Here is a 24,149-nt window from a genome sequence, read left to right as displayed (position 1 = left end):
GTAGGCTTTCCCAGGTGCCCGGCCAGCCCCTTTGCACAAGAAGATGCCTTCCTCACCTGTGCCGAGGCCCATGGGCCCACAGAGAAAGTCTGGAACTTGAAGGGGATGTGGGCAGTCTCCCGAGGTCGCAGGAAGAGTTGGGGGGGCAGGCTGCCCCGCAGGTGGAACATGTCCTCCTCCAGCGGCGTGTGCAAGTCAGCCACATCCTTGAAGTACCGCCACTCCTGACCATCCAGGATGAGACTGGAGGGAGGGGAGACAGCACTGGGCACAATGTCCTTCCAGTCAGTCCCAGTGGTGGGGCGATGGGTTGTAGGGGTAGATGCCCCCGCCCACTCAGACCCGGCGGCCAGGACCCTCAAGGGCAACACCAGCTCAGCTTTCAGTTCGAGCTGAGGGTAAAGGCTGGGGGCCTCACAGGGCACCCGCAATCCCACCTGAGCTCGGGGTTGTCTATCTCGATGGTCACCGTGTGCTGCGCGTTGTGGGGGTTCCTGAGGGCGAATTCGAAGAACTCGGCAGCGCCCAGCGTGGCGTGGATGGTGTGCTGCGTGGTTATGGCCGTGCTCAGCGCGCTGGCGATGCTCTCCGCCTTCGTGCGCTCACGGTAGGCAGCAATGACCTGCAAGTCTCGGGCGTGCTGGGCATGGAGGCTCTGCTGGGCCTGCAGACACAGGGGCCAAGGGGGCCGTGGTCCCGAGGCTCGACGCGGCTCGAGGGCTGTTTTCTGGCCACCTCCCCTTCTCCACCCCAAATGCCAGACTCCTTTGGAATCGACACCGCCCCCTTCTTGGACTCGGGGGTCAGGTGGGACTGGCCACCTCCAGCCCCAGGGGACAGAGAATGGGGCTGCCTGCCTGCAGCAGCCCTGGTTCCCTCTGCCCACAGGTGATGTACCCACGGGAGGTGAGGTCTGCCCACACGCCCCCTGAGACCACCACCACCCACCTGGGCGCAGTGAGAAACTAAAAGCAGAAGTTGCCAATGAAAGAGGAGAGAATCACCCCAAAACTAAGACATGAGACCGGCTCCACAGCCAGGTCTGCAGCAGTGGCAGCAGGAGTCCTGTCGGCAAGCAGAGTCACCAGGAGGGGCTGCGGCCAGGCCTGACTGACCGCCAGCTGGGTCACGGTCCAGACCCAGGCACGCTGCCGTGGCGAGCCTTGGCGTGGGTCCTTTGTCCACCTCCTTCTTCAAATGCTTCATATTTCCATGGGTTTGGCCACCCCAGGTGTGTTAGAGGCTGGAGGTGGGCTTATTTTTCTTGGGCACCTTGTAGTGAAGAGTAAGGCCCATCAGACCTCAAGGCCAGGACCTGGGGAGACACCATGTGCTGGGGAAGCCGCGAGGGGCTCCAAACACGGAGGAGCCCGGACAGCTGAATGCCTTCAGACTCTGACGCAGAAGGCAAGGACCAAATTTGACTTCTGACTTAAATTAGTTTGGATATCGACTTCCCCATAGCCAACACTCTGGCCTTTCCCCAGAAGGAGATTGAAGCTGAGCCTTGTTTCTCCCGGAGGATTTGAAAAGAGGAGGGTGGTAGTGTTGATACTTGAGACCTCCCTACGTGGGCATTTTATGACCAGAGCTTCTCTATGCAATGGAACTTCTGCCAGGCTGGGCTGGATACCACAGCCAGACCTAATTCAGGGTGAGAAACAAACAGAGCTGGGCTTTTCAACCTGGACTTGAGATAGAGTGGAGGGGACACAGCCTGTACTGCCCACCAGTTAGAGGCCCCAGGACGAGGGCTCTGGGGGACAGGCCCCGTGAAGATGGGCACAGGGCTGCCCCATCTTCAGACTGATCACCCAGATGAACACAGCGACAGCCACTCCCCAGTTCACTGCAGGCCGGGTGGGTAAAGCCACAGACAGAGGCAGTTTGGCCCAGGGCATAAGGTGCCCACACTGCACCAGGCCAGGGGGAAAGGCTGGAAAGGATGGACCCGCCTGAAGGGTCTGGCCCCACCTGCAGCTGCCTGGCACCACCCAGACTGTTAACCCAGCTCAGTCTTGTAACACACATGAGCCAGTCCTCTCGTATCACCTTTATAACTGGAGAAGTGAAGAGTGAAAGTGTTAGTCACTCAGTCGTGTCCAAATTTTTGCGACCCCATGGACTGTAGCCCATGGGCTCCTCTGTCCATGGAATTCTCCAGGCAAGAATACTGGAGTAGATCCCTCTCTCTAGGGTGCCATTTCCTTCTCCAGGGGATATTCCTGACCCAGGGATTGAGCCTGGGTCTCCTATGCTGCAGGCAGATTGTTTACCATCTGAGTCATCAGGTATGCCGAGAGCCATCAGTAAAACAGAGGTGATGTCTTGGTCTTTTTCTGCCATAGTTATGTCTTACTTCTTAATTCAGAACCCACGCAGGCAAAGGTGATGACACATATCGGACCCCTCTGACTCCCAGAGGCAGCAGTTGGCACTGCAGCCCCAAGACTGGTCCAGGGGTGGGCACGTCACCCACCAGCGCAGGGACACTCATGAACCAAGTGCTGGCATTTCTGGAAAGTAAAGCCCTCTCTTCCGTGGCACTTGGAGTGGTCTGACAACACGGAACATGGGACTAGCGCCACCAATTTGCTAGTGTGAGGGGCAATCCTGAGGCACCAGGGGAGGCGGTGACTGACAGCAGTCACTAGGGCAGCCGCTGACCTGGGCACTGGGCACTGGGCACAGGGTAAGCCGAGTGCCCCTCACATGGAAGCTGTGGCTGCCCCAGGGCCCACAGAGGTTCTGACTCTGTACTCCTGGCCCCAGGCCAACCACCTCCCCCCAGAAGCCAGAGACCCTCAGCCTTGAGTCTGATCATCAGGGAAAGAAAGCTGCACCCCTAGCTGTCTCCTGACTGTCATCGCATGACCCCCAGCTCCTGGGGTCCATGGAACCACACAGTTCCATGAGCTACACATGTGCAGGGTCAGCCAGGACACGGTGCCTGCTGACTCTTCCCGAGGACCCAGTGACTTCACAGAACTTCCATCTCTGCTTCAAAGATGGGAATCTTTCCAGAAAACTCTGGAAGGGAGAGAGACTACCGTATCACCTCAAAATTCTCCAGGGCTATGAACCCAGGAAATCATTACAATTTAGCGGAAAATTTTCTTGTATTTGGAAATCCAGTTACTTCTAAATTTACTGCTGTATTCAAAACAAAGGTTCTGAGCTGTTGATTTTCTCTATCAGAACATATCAAATAAGAGGAAACCAGCCAAATTAATCATAACAGTGATGTTGGTAACAACAGCACTAGCAGTTGTCGGGCAGAGGACCTGCTGTGCGTGTGGCCAGCCACCCAGGGGTCGGGACCCCTGGCATCCCCAGGGAGCAGCTGATCGGCCCTCAGAGGCCGCACAGGAGGCAATGGATGGAGTGGCCTGTGGCCCGGAAGGAGGCCTGTCCCCAGCCCAGCCCTGGGACAGCCTCCCCTCGAGGCATCCTCACAGCCATAGCTCTGCTTCACGGCAGCAAGACGCTACTGCGCTCAGCTCCCATGGTCTACTGGCTGTCTGGGCCCCACCCGGCCATGTCCCCTCTAACATCCCCTCCTGCTGCGCTCCATGCCCTTTCTCCCCCCACCAACTCAGGCCGGTTCCTTGCCCACCTGTGGGCACCAAGTGAGAGCCAAGCATGGAAACTCTGTGCCCAACAGGCCATGGGCACAGGCCTGGTTGGAGAAGGTTGCCATCTGTTCAGACACCCATCTGCCTTGATGTAGAGGCCCCTAGGACTTCTGTGGGCTCCTCATCCCATAAACTCATAAAGTACAACCATCTTCTGTTTCTTAGCTGCAAAATACTACAAGGTCTTACTTAGATTTTTAGTCCAAAGTGGGAATTCTGATCATCACAGTTGCTCTGATACCTGTGATATAAAGTCCTCATGACTTTGCTCCCCAAGCCTGGGGAACCCTCAGAATACCTCTTGGAGCCGTTTTAAAAGTTTAGGCTTCAAGGATCCTACCCCGCACCAGCAATTTACTGGAATGGAGCCCAGGAATTGGTTTTTATTCAAAGCACCGCCATAATTCTGGCTTGAAAACCTCCCCTGATGGCTGAGAAGTCGAGTCTCTCATGTTCTGTAACGAGGACAGAGAAGGGACAGGGTGGCTCCTGCAATGTTCCGGTGAACCCGCCCACTCCTGCTGAGGGACCCAGGACCCAGCCTCACCAGCGCACCCCGCCCATGGTGGCCCGGCTCCGATCCACACTCCTGCAGTCGCACGGCCCTCATGCGCTCCAGCTTGCGCCTGCGGACAGCATCCCCCTCTTGACCGATGCCCTGGGGCCCCCGGGCCCCCGGTCTCGGGGGTGTGAAGAGCAGGGCGGCCAGTTCACTGTCCACATCGGCCAGCTTCTGGGCTTGGACCACATTTTTCACTGCTGGAAGGTTCAAAGAGAGGCTCAGAGGTTAAAGGGCAGAGTTTACGCTCTCTAAACAGCCAGGGCTCCGTGCCTACCAGAGCACTTCACCCAGTGAGGGAGCCCAGAAAGCCCCCAGCTTCTCATGAATCCTGGGGTACTGACACGGGTAGAAATGGTGCATCCTGCCCTGCTCAGCATCCTTTCCTTCTCCAGCCTCTCACATAGAGGGGATTTGGTCTCGGTCCCAGGACGCAAACGTATGAATCCCCTGCTAGGTGATCATCTAGGGAAAAGCTCAGTGTTGCAGAGGCTCACGCCCTCAGGATGCCCCAGGGCCCGAGACACCCCTCACCCAGGCCCGTGACCCTGCTCACCCCCAGCCCCTCCAGCGAGCAACCTCAACACACAGCACCACTCTGAACTCAGGCACACAGTCCCGGCAGGTCCTCAAACTCACCTGGGTCGGGGTGTCACAAGCCCTAAGTTCAGATCAGGAATCGGGGGCTCTGATGAGTCCTGTCCCTCAGCCTGAGGCCCCTGGATGGCCAGGGTGGGTGAAGACTGGACCACCCTGGCTTGCATCCCAAGCCCACTGCTCTGCACCTGCTTCCTCTGACTGGTGGGGCCCCCAAGCACCGTCTCCCCTGGGGGTTCTACTGGAACCCTGGACCCAAAGGAAAGTGGTGCAGCTGACAAACAGAAGCTGCAGCAGGCAGGCCAGGCCCCGGCAGGCAGGAGCACTGCACTGCCTTCCTCCCATCCGTGGTGCTCCTGTGACATGTGCACGAGCCACATCACAAGCTGACACAGACTCCTGAGCAATCATGAAACCAGGCACAGGCGAGCAGGTGGGAGGGAGCCCCCGACCTGGAGCTGGGTACTTCCTCCAGGTACCCCCAGAACCACAGGATGTAACCCCGAGCCTGAACTCCGCTGGCCGGGCACCTACTCCCCTTCCTCGTGTGTCTCCACCTCCTGCTGCAGTGCTCCACATCCTCCCTCAACAGAGGCAAGCACTGCTTCCAGGTTCCGGCTGCCATGAGACGGTGCAGATGTCTCACACTGTCACTCCGAAAGAGCACGTGACCGTGTCTGGGGTCCAGCTCCACGGCGATGGGAGCTTCCATCTGGATCAGGCTGGAGCAGTCCAAGGCCCGCAGTCCCACAAGGAGGGGCAAGAGTGGAAGACAAGCAAGGCTGGGGGTGACCGACCAGCTAGTGTGTTCAGACTGCATCACCTTGACAAATGACTTTCCCGGTTCCAATGAAACCAGAAATGAAATTCCAGCGTGACCATGCAGGACCACACTGCTGTGCTGAAGTCAGGAAGCGCCTTGTAGAGCTCAGCACAATTTCCTGCCTCCAGAACTTTGCTGGAGGGTGGAGACACGGCTTCTGGTGGAGCATCCCTACCCTCTGGTTTTGATCAAAATAGGGGTTGGAAGACGAATGACCCTAGAGGCTCTCAATCCCTCAACAAATCCTCACTGTTGTAACTCCCCACACTGCCCTGAGGAACCCCTGACCTGCCAGGCCCTTGCCATGGGTTTTACAAACCCACTCCCACCTTTTTTGGCTTCATACTGCTCATGCAAAAAGGCAAAATGGTTGTCTGAGGAGGCCTTACAAATAGCTGAGAAAAGAAGAGAAGAGAAAGGCAAAGAAGAAAAGGAAAGATATACCCATCTGAATACAGAGTTCCAAAGAACAGCAAGGAGAGATAAAAAAGCCTTCCTCAGTGATCAATGCAAAGAAATAGAGGAAAACAGTAGAATGGGAAAGACTAGGGATCCGTTCAAGAAAATTAAAGATACCAAGGGAACATTTCATGCAAAAATGGGCTCAATAAAGGACAGAAACAGGATGCACCTAACAGAAACTGGATGCACCTAACAGAAACTGAAGATATTAAGAAAGGTGGCAAGAATACACAGAACTATACAAAAAAGGTCTTCATGACCCAGATAACCAGGATGGTGTGATCACTCGCCTAGAGCCAGACATCCTGGAATGCGAAGTCAAGTGGACCTTAGAAAGCATCACTATGAACAAAGCTAGTGGAGGTGATGGAATTCCAATTGAGCTATTTCAAATCCTAAAAGATGATGCTGTGAAAGTGATGCACTCAATATGCCAGCAAATTTGGAAAACTCGGCAGTGGCCACAGGACGGGAAAAGGTCAGTTTTCATCCCAATCCCAAAGAAAGGCAATGCCAAAGAATATTCAAACTACGGCACAATTGCACTCATCTCACAGGCTAGCAAACTAATGCTCAAAATTCTCCAAGCGAGGCTTCAACAGTTTGTGAACGGTGAACTTCCAAATGTTCAAGCTGGATTTAGAAAAGGCAGAGGAACCAGAGATCAAACTGCCAGCATCTGTTGGATCAGCGAAAAAGCAAGAGAATTCCAGAAAAAAGTCTACTTCTGCTTTATTGACTACGCCAAAGCCTTTGACTGTGTGGATCACAACAAACTGCAGAAAACTCTTAAAGAGATGAGAATACCAGACCACCCGACCTGCCTCCTGAAATGTGTATGCAGGTTAAGAAGCAACAGTTAGAACCAGACATGGAACAACAGACTGGTTCCAAAGTACGAAAGGAGTACGTCAAGGCTGTATATTGTCACCCTGCTTATTTAACTCCTATGTAGAGTACATCATGTGAAACGTCGGGCTGGATAAAGCACAAGCTGGAATAAAGACTGCCAAGAGAAATATCAATAACCTCAGATATGCAAATAACACCACCCTTATGGCAGAAAGTGAAGAGGAACTGAAAAGCCTCTTGATGAAAGTGAAAGAGGAGAGTGAAAAAATTGCTTTAATACTCAACATTCAGAAAACTAAGATCATGGCATCTGGTCCCACCACTTCATGACAAATAGATGGGGAGACAATGGAAACAGTGAGAGACTATTTTCTTGGGCTCCAAAATCACTGCAGATGGTGACTGCAGCCATGAAATTAAAAGATGCTTGCTCCTTGGAAGAAAAGCTATGACCAACCTAGACAGCATATTAAAAAGCAGAGACATTACTTTGCCAACAAAGGTCCATCTAGTCAAAGCTATGATTTTTCCAGTAGTCATGTACCAATGTGAGAGTTGGGCCATAAAGAAGGCTGAGTGACAAAGAATTGATGCATTTGAACTATGGTGTTGGAGAAGACTCTTGAGAGTCCCTTGGACTTCAAGGAGATCCAACCAGCCAATCCTAAAGGAAATCAGTCCTGAATATTCACTGAAAGAGCTGATGCTGAAGCTAAAACTCCAATACTTGGGCCACCTGATGCAAACAACTGACTCAATGGGAAAAACTCTGATGCTGGGAAAGACTGAAGGCAGGACAAGGGGACAACAGAGGATGAGACGGTTGGATGGCATAACCGACTCGATGGACTTGAGTTTGTGCAAGCTCTGGGAGCTGGTGATAGACAGGGAGGCCTGACCTGCTGGAATCCATGGGGTCCTGAAGAGTTGGACTTGACTGAGCGACTGAACTGAACTGAACTCCCACTGGTTCCCAGGGATGGGGACTTCCTGCTCCATCGGCCAGCTCTCCATCCATCATCTGGGTGGGCAGAGAGACCAACTAGGGGTAGAGAAGCACTAGACCCAAAGCAAGGAATCTGGACTCTTGTGCCAGTTCACAACCCTAACCACGCCACTGGCCAAATCACCTGACCTCTCTGCCTCAGCTTCTCTGACGTTGAAATGAGTTGCCTGATTCATGCAGTGTGGACCCCCTAGAGCAACTGAATGTACACAGGCCCCTCTCCTGGGAAGAACGAGGAGGACCCACAAAGTTTGGGCTGAAGTTCCAGGAGACTTGTGGGATTCTGGAGGCCTCCTTCTCCTGAGCCCCTCAGCTCTGACTTCCCACCTGGGGCACAGATTCAAGGCCACCAACATCAAGGGCCATCAACACAAGAAGCTCATGGTGGTTTTGGATTCACATGAGATGACCCACAACATCTGGGGGGTGCTTTTCTAAGGGCACCCTGCACTTTTCATTCCAAGGACAGTATTTGACATTTAGGTCGGTGGGTCATTCGACAGAAAATCTTCCCAGTTAGGCAAGATTTTCACCAAGCCCAGGTCTTTATTGCCCAAGTTTTCCTAACTGGTTTATTCTTCTCTTCCCAACATGAGGAGTTTCTAACTAGTTTTAAAAATCAGTCTCTGTTTATCCTGACCTTTCTCCCTTTCCTCTTCCCCCACAAAGCAGCAGCTGCCTAAAAACAAACATCACTCACAGGACTATGAACTCCGAAGAATAACAGTGGCTTCCACCATCTGGAGAGGGCAGGGTGGATGGGCATGGTGACTCAACATGGCCTGCAGGTCACTGAGCCAGACAGTGAGCCACCAGTCCACCCCCAGATTCAGGACAGTGGGCACCACACAGCCTCACACGTGTGTACCTGCACACGCATTCACACACACACACACAGAGCCTCCCTTCCCTTACTCCATCCCACCCCCTGGCCCATCACACCAAGCACAAAACCTCCCTTCCCACCCACAGGTTCCTTGCCCTCTCCACTCACATCTGGGGCCCCCAGGTGTCAGGAGGCTGCCTCCCATGAAGTTGCTGACTCCATCATTTGAGATGACCCTCAACCTGGAAGGTGGCAGGGAACTGGGACTCCTCACTCTCTGTTCACACAAGTGACCTGTATGAAAACACCCCCAACACACACCACCCCGCACAGGACATTAATATCAGTAAAGAGTCTGATAACACACATACACCCCTGATAAGGAGATCTGGCTTCAAATACCCACTGACCCACCAACATCCCCACATTCCACTCTTGGCCTGAATTTGTTTTGCAACAGCGATGGTGGGTGGCCAGCAGAGGCCTGTTTTCCCCGCTCTCCAGGTCCACATCTCCTCTCCTTCTCCGAGCAGCCATCTGCTCTCCAGAGAGGAGTTGGGGCTCAGGACCCCTGAGGCAGGTCCCCGAAAGCCCAGCCTCGCGCTCTGGGATGGTCACAGACTCTGTCGTCAGCCCTCGAGTGTCACGCTGCTGCAGGAAGGCCTTTGTACCCTTCTGCAAACATCTGTGCCCAAAAACTCCTGGCAGGGAGGAGTCTCCATGTGGTATCCCGCCCCCGGGGAGAGAGGAGACCCACACAGGGCCCCTGGGGGAGGGGTGAAGGAGCCTCAATAGAGGGCCCTTGGATGAGAGAGAAGCCTCCATGCAGGGCCACCAGAGGAGAGAGGAGCCCCCACACAGGGCCCCTGGGGGTAGAGGAGAGGAGACTCCATGCGGGGACTGGGGGCTGTTTGCTGAAAGAGCTCTGGAGGGAACAAAGTGGCTTCAAGGGACAGTGTGTCCCGAGGCCCAGCCCTACTTCCCTCCAGCTGAACCGGGGCAGGCTTCACTATTTCCAGTGTTGTCTGGTCCCAGGGATGACAAGTGTTTGCCACAGACATGCTTCGCCTGGGTAGATGGGCCCTGTCCTCGGGACCACCACCTCTCTGCATGGACCTGACACCCCTCGGGGTGAGGCAGACAGAGCTCAGCTGTCAGATCCGGAAACAACCACCAAACACAAGACACGCTACTCATCTCTCTGATTCCAGCTGGGAGCTGAACACCGGCAGTCTGGGGTGTCCGGCAGTCTTTCTGGGAGGGATTAGAAGGGGACCCTGTCCCCTGGATGGGACCCAGGGAAGGGGGTGATGCTCCTGCTCAGCTCAGTAGCCCCCTTCAGCCCCACCTCTGCAAGTCTACATGCTGCCGGGAGGCTGCTGTTCACGGCAAGCGCAGGGCCCAAGCATCAGCATGCCCACCCACCTGCAGGTGTCAGCTTGTCCTCTCAGGGACAAAGGTGGGGTGTATGTCTCCAGCAACCTGACGGGAACTCTCTCTGGGCTGTTCTCAGCCAAGGCTGGAAAGAGGATAGCCAACCTTCCAAGGGAGGTCAAGGTCCCTGCACTGCTCCAGAGGGGGACCACCACCCCAGACCCCAAGGAACAGCAGCAGACCCTGGAACTGCAGCTGGAGGCCCCAAACATGTTGGTGCGACAGCAGACCATCCCCCCAAAAGATGAATGAGGGCAAAGGCCTGCTGTGGGCATGGGAAAGGCCAGATTCAGAAATGAAAAACCAAGGGACCTCCCTGGTGGCTAAGGCGCCAAGCTTCCATGACAGAGGGCTACAGCGTCCAATTCCTGGTTGGGAAGCTAAGAACCTTCATGCCATGTGGCAGGGCCAAAAATAAAAATGACAGACAGAAATCATCTCTGGTCAATCAAGGAGCAATTCACGCGACAAGGTTTAAAGGCTGGTGATGCAGTGAGCAAGCCCTGCTCTCGGCGAGCTTTCATTCTGGTCCTCTTGAGCATTTTCTGGGAATCTCGGCTCCCGGAGGCCTTCCTGCCTCCCCTCTTGTGACGGGAGCTGCCTCCATCACCTACCCAGCCACCACACACTCAGATGCAGTCCTGGCCAACTGGAGGTTCCGCTTCTTCCACATCCTCCCGGGGAAACGGCCGCACAGGCAGGTGTGGGAGCCTATGGTCCACAGCCCCTGGGGCAGCGGCAGCCCCACAGCGTCCGCGGTCAGAACTGTTCTGCTGTTGCTCCGGAAACCACCAGGAAGCCGCCCTACGTTCACTCTCATCCCCTGCAGCTGCCCCCACACCCTTCCCAGGGGTCTTCCATCTTCCGCTGCAAACTGAAGCCGCTGAGCATTGTTCTCGTCTCCATGGGACCTATTTTTGACCTGACAGCAGCTACCGTCCTAGGATCGTCAACCTCCTCCCTGAGAAAGGAACCTGGTATCGACCCCTCCTCACTCAGAGGAGCTCTCACACCTGAGGTCGGCTTCATCCCCTGACATCCAAGATGACGGAATTCTGAGGCCAGACAAGCTCTCAGACTGGCCGGTGTAGCAATTACTTCCTGAGTCCTCCCACGGCTGTGCTGGGTCAAGGGCAAACATTACAAGGGAGAACCAGCAGTGTCCTTGAGGGCGCACTGCCGTGGCTTTCTCCACCACCTTAATCCTGCAGCAAGTGGGTCCCTGGGTCGTGGGCACAGAGGCCTGTGGTCCACCCGGATCCAGCTGAAAGGAGGCAGGCAGGTTGTGAGCCTGATAATAGCTCCACTGAGATCCACAGAAACCCAGAGAACTGCAGCAAAGCCCAAATCTGCCCCACTAGCTCGCAGGGGCAGGGGACAGTGTCCTTGGAGCTCCAGCTCTCAGGAGGACCGACCATCACCACAGCGTGTGACCCAACAGCACATGTGGTTACCTACCCCACAGACGAGGGCCGTCCTGGGCTTCCTGATCACTTCCTCCCACTGTATTTGTATTTGGAGCGTCGGTTTGTTTAGAAACATGCTATCGTGCTGGTGCTAAGTCACTTCAGTTGTATCCAGCTCTTTGCGACCCTATGGACTGCAACTCTCCAGGCTCCTCTGTTCATGGGCTCTCCAGGCAGGAATACTGGAGAGGATGGCCATGCCTCTCTGCAGGGGATCTTCCTGACCCAGGGACTGAACCTGTCTCATGTCTCCTGCATTGGCAGATGGGTTCTTTACCACTAGCGCCACCTGAAAAGCCCTTGTTTAGAAAGGGGTAGTAATCTTGAGAAACTGGATTTACATTTGCACACCTGCTCCAGGACCACATGGGGTGAAGGTGCCACGTCTCATCAGGGCACAATCTGCGACCTGAAATTGCTGAGGTTTTTGTCCCCTTCCATGAGACAGAAAGTTACAGCTGGCGACCAACACATGGCTATAGAGCAGTGTGTGCTGGTCTCTCAGTCGAGTCTGACTCTGCAACCCCATGGACTGTAGCCCGCCAGGCTGCTCTGTCCATGGGATTTCCCAGGCAAGAATACTGGAGTGGGTAGCATTTTCTGGGAATCTCGGCTCCCGGAGGCCTTCCTGCCTCCCCTCTTGTGACGGGAGCTGCCTCCATCACCTACCCAACCACCACACACTCAGATGCAGTCCTGGCAAACTGCATCTGAAGCCAAGACACCCTCAAATCTGCAGGGCTCCCAAAGCAGCTGGGCAGCCGCCCTGCCTTCCCCTATGCAGAGTGATCACACTGTTCGACCCCAAACCCAGGTCATCCATCAAAGTCCACAGCACCCGGTGCTCCCATAACCCTGAGTGATGTCAGGAGCTGCGTTAGGCATTACTGACACCCGAGAGCACCAGTACTTGACTGTGCAGCCAGGGGTCAGGGCAGCCCCTGGTCCCTCAGGAGGCCTTAGATACAGTGGTCACACGCACAAGCAGGATCCCAGGATAAAGAATTCTGAGATCTCTAAATGATGAAAAGGAAGTGTTGGTCTGCTCAGTGTGTCCGACTTTTTATGGCCCCATGGATGTAGCCCGCCAGGCTCCTCTGTCCATGGCATTCTCCAGGCAAGCATACGGGAGTGTGCAGCCATTCCCTTCTCCAGGGGATCTTCCCAACCCAGGGATCGAACCCAGGTCTCCTGCATTGGCAGACAGATTCTTTACTGTCTGAGCCATGAGGGTAAAGCAGCAGAAGTTCCTGGCATGAAAGGAGTGTCAAAAAGCTCGTCTGCACCGAGAAGCCGCAGAGCACAAGGACGACCCTCTGCCACAGAAAGATTCCCAGGGAACCCGGGCGTCATGCCTCGATCTGCAGCCTCACACTTGAACCCGGCTGTGAACACAGAGGCCTGGGTGCCGTCTAGGCGGCTGCTGGCCCCACCTCTGTCCCCTCGAAAGGCCCACACTGCCATTACCGCCTCTGCCGGCCCGTGCCTGCTGCTCGGCTCAGAACAACCAGTTTTATAAAGAAATAAAAGCCATGACACTTTTATTTTTCCTTTTTCAAAAAACCACAGACTGTACAGAGGAAAGCACGGTGCGGCCGCTTCGTACAAGTGGGCTGCGCGCAGCTTCGGTGCTTTGTTATCCATCCCTGCTCAGCGACAGCGCAGCCTCCCAGGCTGGCTGTCTCAGGCTCCTTCCCACCGCCTTATCTCTGTCTTGCAGGCAAAGTATGAAAATGACAATTTAAGATAACATATAATGGAGCTAATCTTTCTTCCAAAGATAAGATTTTAAAACCTGGAGTCACTGCATATTTGTGGGCTGGTGAATTAAATATAAAAATAGCCAACACAATCTCAGAGGCAGAAGGAGGCTTCTAGCAACTCCCCTATGTCGTGGGCACTTTTGAATAATGTCTGCTCCTCACACGCGGCTCATTTATTTCTCTAGGACCTAATTGAGTTTTGCTGTTTCCATATTGTCTGTTTTCCAGGCTGCCTTGGATCCGACAGCTGTAAACAAGCAAGCAGAAGCCTCAGACCTGGCTTAATGAGCTCCGCGCTGGCTCCCGCTGCTTGGCTCCGGCTCTCCGCACGCGTCGGTGAGGCCCATGGGGCTGCAGGCTCTGAGATCAGGCTGGGCTGTGAGGAATGGAAAATTCCGCAAGAAAGCAACAGAGAGGTTGCAGTCCAGAAGCCTCAATGGCTTGGCGGTGTCCTGCTTTCAGTCCTCCCACGGTCCCCTGGAGGGAATGGAGTGGGCTGGTCACTAGCCCCATGGGGTTCATGCTGTCCTCTGCTCTGAGGCGGGCACAGGCAGGCCTGCCAGGCCTAACGTCCCCTGTCCCATCAGGGGCTTAGTGGAGACCTGAGAATGTCCAGGCAGGACCATGCCAGGGCCAGAGAGGGCTTTCCTCGGTGCCTCTGCCAAGCAGCTGTTGGGATACCATCTGACATGAGGTCAAGGTGCTCGACTCTGAAGGAGAGCATCCCTGTGCTCCTCTGTCCCTCTGTCTCTCTGCTCCTCTGTCCTTCTGCTCCTCTCCCCAAGCTGTGCGTGTGGAGCTTAGGAACAGTTCTCTTGTCTCTCCCCAACGATGAGGTAGTGCTATGAGCTGACCGAGATCTCTCCTGAAGCCAGGCACCTTATGTGAGGATCATCACGGAGATGCCCCATGCACAGTACCAGAAACAGAACCTGGGCAAGACCGAGACAGCAAACAATCCCAAACCCCAACCAGATATCAGGAACGCCACACAAACAGTGCCAGGGAAGGCTCAGTGGTCGAGGACAGAGGCTCTGGGATCGTGGCAGGCACTCAGTGGACAAGGCTAGACTCATTGGTCAAGGACAGACATTCAGTGACCGATGACAGACATTCGGTGGTCAAGGACAGACTCAGTGGTCAAGCTAATGAGAGCTGAATTCCTACCGAGAGCTGCTGCCCATGTGACCACTGTCGTGAGGGGGCTCACGCCCCAAATGGGAAGCAGAGTGGCTACCCGGGAACAACAGTCAAGCTGCTGGGGACTCTTACCCACGTTGGCCAAGGTCAAGTGCAGCTGGCCCTTCACCACTGTGTGGATGTCGATGGGTTTGACGCAACCAAACCTGGTCATGTCTCCACTCACCACCATGGCGTCCTGCTCGTATTCAGTCGCCACAACCTCCAGCTCGTGCGAGACCTGCACGGCCGGCCGCCCCTGGCGGAGGAGGTGCTGCAGAGGAGAAGGCATGGGTCAGAGGGCGGCTGAGGCAGAGGCCATCTGCTCTGAAAACCCGAGTCCTCGATGTTAAAGACTGATGTCAGGTCTTTAACAAAGTACATCCCGGTCCAGCCACTGAGTAAACTTGAGCAGGCCTGGCAGCCCTTCATACAGCCCCCTCTGCAGGGGAAGTCGGGAAGTGCATGACAAGGGGAGCCCCGAGGAGTCTCCACTGGGCCTCCACTCAGGGAAGGCAGGGGGCATGCCAGGCCTGGGCCGGGAGCGCTCTAGAGTGGCTGAAAGATGAGCAGCGGGTCTAAGAAGGGACCACAGGGCAGACGGAGCCAGGTCAGGAAGGTCTCCAGGCCAGACCCAGGCTCACAGCCAGGCCAGGCAGACCCAGGAAGTACCGGGATGTTCTGGAGCCCACTCTTCTCTGCTAATCAACTTTAACCCCTCAGTCCTCAGCCTGAGCCCAAGGAGAGTGGGGCCAGGAGGGAGGGAGGGCTGGGCCCCTCCTCCTTCAAGGCCTGGAGGTGACCAGGCCTCTCGACTTCACATAGCAACAGAAGCGTGGGTCCACATTAAGTTCCCACTTCTGGAATTCTGGCCCTGTCCCCCCAGCATCCATCCTCTGTCCGTCTCTGGGGTGGACACACTCAGACAAGATCCCTCCTTAGCAGGTCTGGGGGCTTCCAGCTGTGTAGATCCTGCTTGCTCAGCAGTGCTTGTCCACCTGATGCCAACACAGGCATGGTTCAGGAGTCTCGGTGGCTGGATGGGGTGAAGACCCCTCCAGAGGGACACTGGTCAAGGCAAGAGGTGACGCTCAGCTGCCCAGGGAGCAAGGATGGCAATAAAAACAGGGTATTGCTTCTCACCTCAGAAACTGCAGATACTTTTTAAAAAGCTAATAACCATAAAGGGTAGGACAGTAGTAGCTCAGTCCTCTCCAGCCGTGGACCCCACCCAGTGCTCTGCACACACTGCCCCCAGCTCCTTCTACTGCCCTGGGGGTGTCACCCACTCAGGGATGGGCCCTGAGACCCGCGGGTGGGGGCAGCTGCAGCCGGGCCAGCTGAAAGAGGGAAGAACGGAGGGAGGAGCAGGTGGCTCCGAGGATGGAGAGCACAGGGTCAGAGTCACTGCAAGGGGACATGCAATGCAAGTGGCAGAGCCATGAGCTCCTCGGGGGGCAGGGCACTGAGGAGCGAGGCGGGGATGGGAGCGGCCCTGCAGGTCTCAGCGACCAGCCACGCAAGGCTCAGGCAGGGTAACCTACGGGGCTGCGGCTGGAATCCAGAAGGCAAACAGCTGTGGGGCTTCCCTGGTGTCCAGCAGTTAAGAATCCACCTGGCAAGGCAGGACCCATGGGTTCAATCCCTGGTCCAGGAACTAAGATCCCATATGCGGCGGGGCAACCAAGTCTGAGCACCACAACTGACCCGAGCACCACAGGCACTGAGCGCAGATGACACAACTACTGAGCCTGAGCAGCACAACCAGAGGGACCCACGCCAAAGCGAAAGATCCCGCACGCCGGAACTCAGACCCGAGCCAGGCGAATAAATAGATGAGCAGTTTTAAACCAACAGGGGATGAAGGAAAAGTGGATGAAGGACAGAGAGAGTCCAGAGCTGTAGGGATGGCCCCGTATCCTCTTCCGCTCCACCCCAGGGTGGAGGGTTGAGGGGCAAGCTCTCAGGACAGCATGTGGGCCAGTGGATGTGACCCAGGGCCTGGTCTAGATGCTGCCGTGTGACCCCATGCTGACCCTCTGGGGTCCTGGTCACGTGACAGGGAAGGTTCGGGGAGAAGCCCCAGGGAAGAAAATTGAATTAATGCGTAGATTTCAGTTTTAGCCTATGAGGAGAATAGAAAGCACAGTTAGAAAAAGGATGAGATTCTGATTCTCGTGATACATGGAACTGAGAATAAGCATCAGGAAATACTTCCCCAGCCCATCACTCACTCATCGCGCCCATCGTCCTGAGGGCGCAGCCCCTGGAGAACAAGGCCGACCCCTCGCTGCTCTCAGGGAACTGCCCTGCTCACCGTCGAGGGAGCAGAGCCAACATTACCTGCTCGACTGAGGATCTGATGACTGGGCGGATGTAAGCTAGCATGATCGAGTTTAGGTTCTGTAAACATCACTTCCTTGGGAGAAGGCAAGGACTCGGCAGTGTTTGAATTTGTGAACCAAGAAGCCAGGCCAATGCCCAGCACTGGACAATGACCAACACCGCCAGGCAGCAGACCTTGCAGGAGAAACTGTGGGAAAAACCTACCTTCAGCTGAACGGCAGCAGATCCAACAAGAAGCAGGGAGTCCCCATCCCAGACATCGATCTGCAGGGTCTGCATGGCCAGGTAGCGGGTGAACCAGCGCTGCTCCCCAGGTCTCAGGAACCCGGGGTCCACCAGGTACTTCCGCTGAAAGCCCGGAGAGCCTGTGCAAAGAGGCCCCAAACAGGCCCAACAGTAACTGAAATCATTTATCATCTATATACTTTGAGGACTTTCTGCTCTGGGCATGATGAAAAATTTTCACTTCTGGCAGAGTCGTAGCTTAATAAATATAGTAATCAAAACATTATAAAATGCCCAAATTAATGACAGGAAGAGTGGTGTTCAGAAGACTATATTTCTTTCCAATATATGCAATAGGTTATTCCTCAAATAAGACAGATGTGTTTCACCAAGTCCTGGTGAAACAGTCAATGCTGAACAAGGACAGATGCCCTGATGGGGCCAGACAGGGAGTATGAAACCTGACACATAGGATTTAGGGAGAAATGGCATCTACTTCTATTCAAACTGGGGCATTCAGGGACTTCCCTGGCGGTCCAGTGCCTAAGACATCACCTTCCAAAACAGGCAGATTTGATCCCTGGTCAGAAGCTAAGACCCCATATGCCTCAGGGCCAAAAAGCCAAAACATAAAACAGAAGCAATACTGTAACAAACTCAAAATTTTAAAACATGGTCCACATCAAAATATCTTAAAAAAAAAAAAAAAAACTAGGATATTCACCAGAGACAGAAGATGTCATATACAGGTAGAGAGATGGATAGATATACAATGGAATATTCAGTTCAGTTCACCTCAGTCATGTCCAACTCTTTGCAACCCCATGAATCACAGCACGCCAGGCTGCCCTGTCCATCACCAACTCCCGGAGTTCACTCAGACTCACGTCCATCAAGTAGGTGATGCCATCCAGGCATCTTATCCTCTGCCGTCCCCTTCTCCTCCTGCCCCCAATCCCTCCTAGCATCAGAGTCTTTTCCAATGAGTGAACTCTTTGCAAGAGGTGGCCAGAGTACTGGAGTTTCAGCTTTAGCATCATTCCTTCCAAAGAACACCCAGGACTGATCTCCTTTAGGATGGACTGGTTGGATCTCCTTGCAGTCCAAGGGACTCTCAAGAGTCTTCTCCAACACCACAGTTCAAAAGCATCAATTCTTCGGCACTCAGCTTTCTTCACAGTCCAACTCTCACATCCATACATGACCACTGGAAAAACCATAGCCTTGACTAGATGGACCTTTGTTGGCAAGGTCAGGAGGGGCGGTGGTGAGGATACCCCTCGTCCAAGGCAAGGAGCAGTGGCTGCGCTTTGCTGGAGCAGCCATGAAGAAATACCCCACGTCCAAGGTAAGAGAAACTCAAGTAAGATGGTAGGTGTTGCGAGAGGGCATCAGAGGGCAGACACACTGAAACCATAATCACAGAAAACTAGTCAATCTAATCACATGAACCACAGCCTGGTCTAACTCAATGAAACTAAGCCATGCCGTGTGGGGCCACCCAAGATAGGTGGGTCATGGTGGAGAGGTCTGACAGAATGTGGTCCACTGAAAAAGGGAATGGCAAACCACTTCAGTGTTCTTGCCTTGAGAACCCCATGAACAGTATGAAAAGGCAAAATGATAGGATACTGAAAGAGGAACTCCCCAGGTCGGTAGGTGCCCAATATGCTACTGGAGATCAGTGGAGAAATAACTCCAGAAAGAATGAAGGGATGGAGCCAAAGCAAAAACAATACCCAGTTGTGGGTATGACTGGTAATAAAAGCAAGGTCCGATGCTGTAAAGAGCAATATTGCATAGGAACCTGGAATGTTAGGTCCATGAATCAAGGCAAATGGGAAGTGGTCAAATAGGAGATGGCAAGAGTGAGCATCCACATTCTAGGAATCAGCGAACTAAAATGGACTGGAATGTGTGAATTTAACTCAGATGACCATTATATCTACTACTGCAGGCACGAACCCCTTAGAACAAGTGGAGTAGCCATCATGGTCAAAAAAAGAGTCCAAAATGCAGTACTTGGATGCAATCTCAAAAACAACAGAATGATCTCTGTTCGTTTCCAAGGCAAACCATTCAATATCACAGTAATCCAAGTCTATGCCCCAACCAGTAACACTGAAGAAGCTGAAGTTGAACGGTTCTATGAAGACCTACAAGACCTTTTAGCAACACCCAAAAAAGATGTCCTTTTCATTATGCTGCTGCTGCTGCTGCTAAGTCGCTTCAGTCGTGACTGGAGTGCAAAAGTAGAAGTCAAGAAACACCTGGAGTAACAGGCCAATTTGGCCTTGGAATGCAGAACGAAGCAGGGCAAAGGCTAATAGAGTCTTGCCAAGAGAACGCACTGGTCATAGTAAACACCCTCTTCCAACAACACAAGAGAAGTCTCTACACATGGACATCACCAGATGGTCAACACCGAAATCAGATTGATTACATTCTTTGCAGCCAAAGATGGAGAAGCTCTATACAGTCAGCAAAAATAAGACCGGGAGCTGACTGGCTCAGATCATGAACTCCTTAGTGCCAAATTCAGACAATGGAATATTACTTGATTATTAAAAGGAATCAAAGAATGCCATTTGCAGCAACATGGATGGACCCAGAGATGATCACATTAAGCAAAGTAAGTCAGAAAGACAAACACCATATAATATCATTCATACGCAGAATCTAAAACAGGACACAAATGAACCCAGCTACAAGACAGAAATAGACGCACAGACATAGAGAACAGACTCATGATTGCCCAGGGGCAGAGGAGGCAGAGGAGGGAAGAACTGGGAGTGGGGGACCAGCAGATGCAAACTATTACATGTAGGGTGGTAACTAACAAGGTCCTACTGTATAACACAGGGAGCTATATCCAATATCCTGTGATAAACTGTAGTGGAAAAGACTATGAAAAACTATATATATATATATATATATATATATATATATATGTATGTATATCTGTACAACTGAATAACTGTGCTATACAGCAGAAACTAGCATCACACTGTAAACCAACTATACTTCAATAAGATTTTTTAAAAACTGGGATATTCACACACAGGCATGTGCAGAGCTTAAACTGAAACAGAGCTTAGCACACGGTGCTGAGTCCACCCCAAGTCAGCACCCACCCCAACACACTCAGTCCTACAGGAGCCCAGGCCTCTCTGGGGTCCCGCTGGTGTCAGGCTTATCAATATGAGACAGGAACTGGACCGTGGCTCCCGCCTTCACCTTTTCAAAGTGGCGTCATCACTAATCCTCGATTAACAAAAACGTCATTGAAATCACCATTAGTTAAAGAGCAGGAAGAGCAAAATGGGGGTGAGAGAATCAATTCCTAGGCAGGTTGATAAGATGCCCAGGATCCCCAAGGAGGAGAGAGGGGTCTGTGGCTGTTGAGGAGGCGATAGGGGTCTGGAATTCTCAAGGAGGAGGAAAGGACAAACGTCTTTTTTCTCTACCTTTTTTAGTCACATAAAGTGTTTTTTTCTTTAAGCCCAGAGCTGATGATTACACAACAAACAACTCAGCTTAAACTCTGTACTAAGGGCTTTCCTCACAGTCAGTAAATCATCTGCCTGCAATGCAGGAGACCTGGGTTCGATTCCTGGGTCGGGAAGATCCCCGGAGAAGGAAATGGCAACCCATTCCAGTATTCTTGCCTGGAGAATCCCATGGACAGAGAAGCCTGGCGGGCTACAGTCCACAGGGACCCAAGAGTTGGCCACAACTTAGCAACTAAACCACCACCACCAAGGATTATATAACAACAATGAATCCTGCTTGAGGACAGTTTCTCCTTCTTGAAAACCTTCTGACTAATCCTGTTCTCTTAAAATGTTATTATGAGAGTAGGCCTGGTAAGATCTTTTTATTGTTAGTTCTGATCCTGTCAGCTTAAAATGTAAATTGTGAGAGTGGGTCTATTAAGATCTTTACAACCTTGAGACATTCTTTTGATTTACTGTAATAGCCAATTTAAAAAGTATATAGCTCCCTTCCTAAGACTAGTGAGGGGGGCATTCTCCATCCCTCTTCTGATGTCTATGTCAGACAGTTTCTCTGTCCCTGTTTCACTTTAATAAAACTCTACTACACAAAAGCTCTTGGGTGATCATGCCTGGTCCCTGGTCCCAAAGCTAAATCTTCTTTTTCGGAGATCACAAATCTGACATCGTTCACTCGTAAGCTATCAGGAGAAACATACTGAATACAGCAGTTCTTCCCTTTCCATCAACCATATAGCAGCATTTTAAAAGCAGTCCATATAATCAAAGCTATGGTTTTTCCAGTAGTCATGCATAACGTGAGGAATCGGACCATAAAGAAGGCTGAGCACCAAAGAATTGATGCTTTCAAATTATGGTGTTGGAGTAGACTCTTGAGAGTCCCTTGGACAGCAATGAGATTAAACCAATTCAAAAGGAAATCAAATCTGAATATTCACTGGAAGGACTGTTACTGAAGCTGAAGTTCCAATACTTTGGGCACCTGATGCAAAGAGCCGACTCATTGGAAAAGACCTTGATGCCGAGAAAGATTGAGGGCAAGAAAAGAAGGGGGAGGCAGAGGATGAGATGGTTAGATATCACCAACTCAATGGACATGAATTTGAGCAAACTCTAGGAGATAGTGAAGGACTGGGGAGGCTTGGTGGGCTGCAGTCCCGCCAAGGGGTCACAAAGAGTCAGACATGACTCAGTGACTGCACAACAACAAAACCTGGGGAGGAAGGCAGATGTTCACTCAGCAGCCTGAGCTGCCCGGGCAGGCTTAGACCCTCACCCCCTGCAGCCGCCTCAGCCCATGGGCACCCACATAGCGCCCCCTCCACTCTCCTCAAGGCCAGGGCAGTGGGAGCAATGAAGCAGGTCAGGACAGCACCCACTGGGGGCTGAGGGGGAATAGGGGTGGTCCTGATGGGCCCAGGGAACACAAAGAAAGGTCCAGACACGTGGTCCTGGCTCCAGCCAGAAGCACCGCCCACCCACCCCCACCCCCCGCCCCGGGCAGTGCTGAGCAGGACAGTGCATCGAGCAGCAGGACAGAGGCCATGGGAGGGGTTGGGAATGATGCCATACATGGCAGGCCAGGCCCCAGTGTCCCATCTCCAGTGACCAGAGCAACTCACAGGGCCAATGGAGGTCAAGGACCCTGCTGCCCTGCCCCAGCCCCACCAGCCAGCTCCAAGAGCTAAGCAGCCTGGGCATCGGGTCAGTCTCATGACACCCACCCTGAGGCTGCTCATCCAGGTGCCCTGGGGACTAGAAAGAGGACCAGGCAATGTGGAAGGTCAAGTTCACAGCACCAGGTAGCACCCACCTGCTGGGTCCCCTGGGCTGCAGAGAAGGAGCATAAGAAGCACTGACCCCTACACTGGTCAGACTGCTAGCTCCAGGACACAAACTGTGTGGGCTGACCTCCCAAATGACACCACAGACACCCTTCCCCGGGGGCCCTCCACACTCACCTTCAACACCCCCAGCCCCACTGACCCTTCACCTAGACTTGCACTTGTGCCTGAATGCAGCCCATCCCAGATGGACCCTGCATCCTCTTCCTCAGCCAGATCCTCCTTGCATCAACCCAAGCTGCCACCAGGCACCATATCCTCCCAACACCCCAGCTGGGCTCCATCATCACCACATCCCTTCGGCAGGCAAGTCTTCTCAACACAACCATGAATTCACATGCAGTACATGCCCAGGGCCCTGTGTGGGGTCATGTGGGGGGACAGGATGGACAGGCCCCTGCCTTGATGGGGCTCATGGTCTCAGGTGACACACCGAGCCCAGAGCTGACAGTGTGCTGAGTGTCACACATAGAAGGCATCCTTATCTGGGGGCAGCCCAAGGCCCCCTTGTGCTGGACATTCCCAACTCCTCCCTATGGTAGGCTTGGACCCCTTCACTCCTGTTCAGTTCAGACAACTGGCTCCTTGGTGGCCTTTCCTGAGTCCCAAGCTCCCTGTAGTCCATCCCATGGCAGTGCCAAAGCACCCATTAAAGAGCCCTGCATCATCTCCATCCCACTCAAAAGTCTGCAGAGAAACTGACCACTGACTCCCAGGGGCAGTGGCACTTCAGGCTCCCAGGCTTAGCTCCCTCACCCTGTCACAAACACCACGCCCCAGCCCAGGTAGGATCCTTGCTGCACCTTCAAGATTTTATATCCCAAGAACCAAAGAATTACAGTAAATGAATTAAGCAACAAATAACTATAGAGAACACCTCCAAAACAGTAGAAAGAAGGTAATACAAAGGTAAATGCAAACTTTAATTGATTAGAAAATAAGAAAAATAGAAAAACCTGTTTGAGGTACACTTACGTGTCTTCAGAAGACAGGGAAGCCAAAATAAGTGGATGGAAAGACATCCCCGTTCCTGGGGAAGGTCAGCTCCCATCCTGTGAGGGCAGATATCCCCACCATTCATCCGTGAATGCTCCAGAACTCCAGTGAGGAGTCCGACAAGTTTACCTGGGAAACCAAACCAGCAAGAATGTCCAGGAGAACCACGCAAGGAATAGCAATGTAACGCCTCTGATAAACAGTGTGACCTTCATGCCTAGACATTCTAACAGTCTGGTAAATTACGGCTCACAGGCCAACCCCCCATGAGCTAAGAATGGCTTTTACAGGACTTTACTGATGGTCCAGTAGTAAAGACTCCGCCTGCCAATGCAGGGGACACGGATTCAATCCCTGGTCCACAAAGATTTCACATGCTAAAGGGCAATGAAGCTCAGGAGCCACAACTACTGCAGCCCGAGCACCCTAGAGCCTGTGCTCCTCAACAAGAGAAGCCACCGCAGTGAGAAGCCTGCATACCACAGCAAAGAGGAGTGCCTGCTCACTGCAACTAGAGAAAGCCCACGTGCAGCTACAAAGACCCAACACAGCCAACAGTAAATAAGAAATAAATAAGAATGGCTTTTTTTTAAGTGTTGAGGAAAACAAAGAAGAAAATGA

General features: G+C 53.1%; 1 protein-coding gene across 1 annotated transcript in view; it reads right to left on the bottom strand.

Moving 5' to 3' along the window:
- Positions 1 to 24,149, bottom strand: part of NPHP4 (nephrocystin 4) — a 138,389-nt gene that overhangs the window by 10,622 nt on the left and 103,618 nt on the right. Inside the window, exons 16-21 of the mRNA XM_052653950.1 lie at positions 17,153 to 17,313; positions 14,696 to 14,876; positions 8,929 to 9,054; positions 4,183 to 4,394; positions 438 to 664; positions 57 to 243 (exon numbers count right to left, since the gene is read on the bottom strand). Coding sequence (XP_052509910.1) covers positions 57 to 243; positions 438 to 664; positions 4,183 to 4,394; positions 8,929 to 9,054; positions 14,696 to 14,876; positions 17,153 to 17,313 — 1,094 coding nt within the window. The remainder of the gene's footprint in view (positions 1 to 56; positions 244 to 437; positions 665 to 4,182; positions 4,395 to 8,928; positions 9,055 to 14,695; positions 14,877 to 17,152; positions 17,314 to 24,149) is intronic.

The sequence above is a fragment of the Budorcas taxicolor genome, chromosome 16, assembly GCF_023091745.1.
Source record: "Budorcas taxicolor isolate Tak-1 chromosome 16, Takin1.1, whole genome shotgun sequence".
Lineage (NCBI taxonomy): Eukaryota > Metazoa > Chordata > Mammalia > Artiodactyla > Bovidae > Budorcas > Budorcas taxicolor.
Note: the sequence above shows the minus strand (reverse complement) of the source record. Positions and strands in the feature narration are given on the sequence as shown.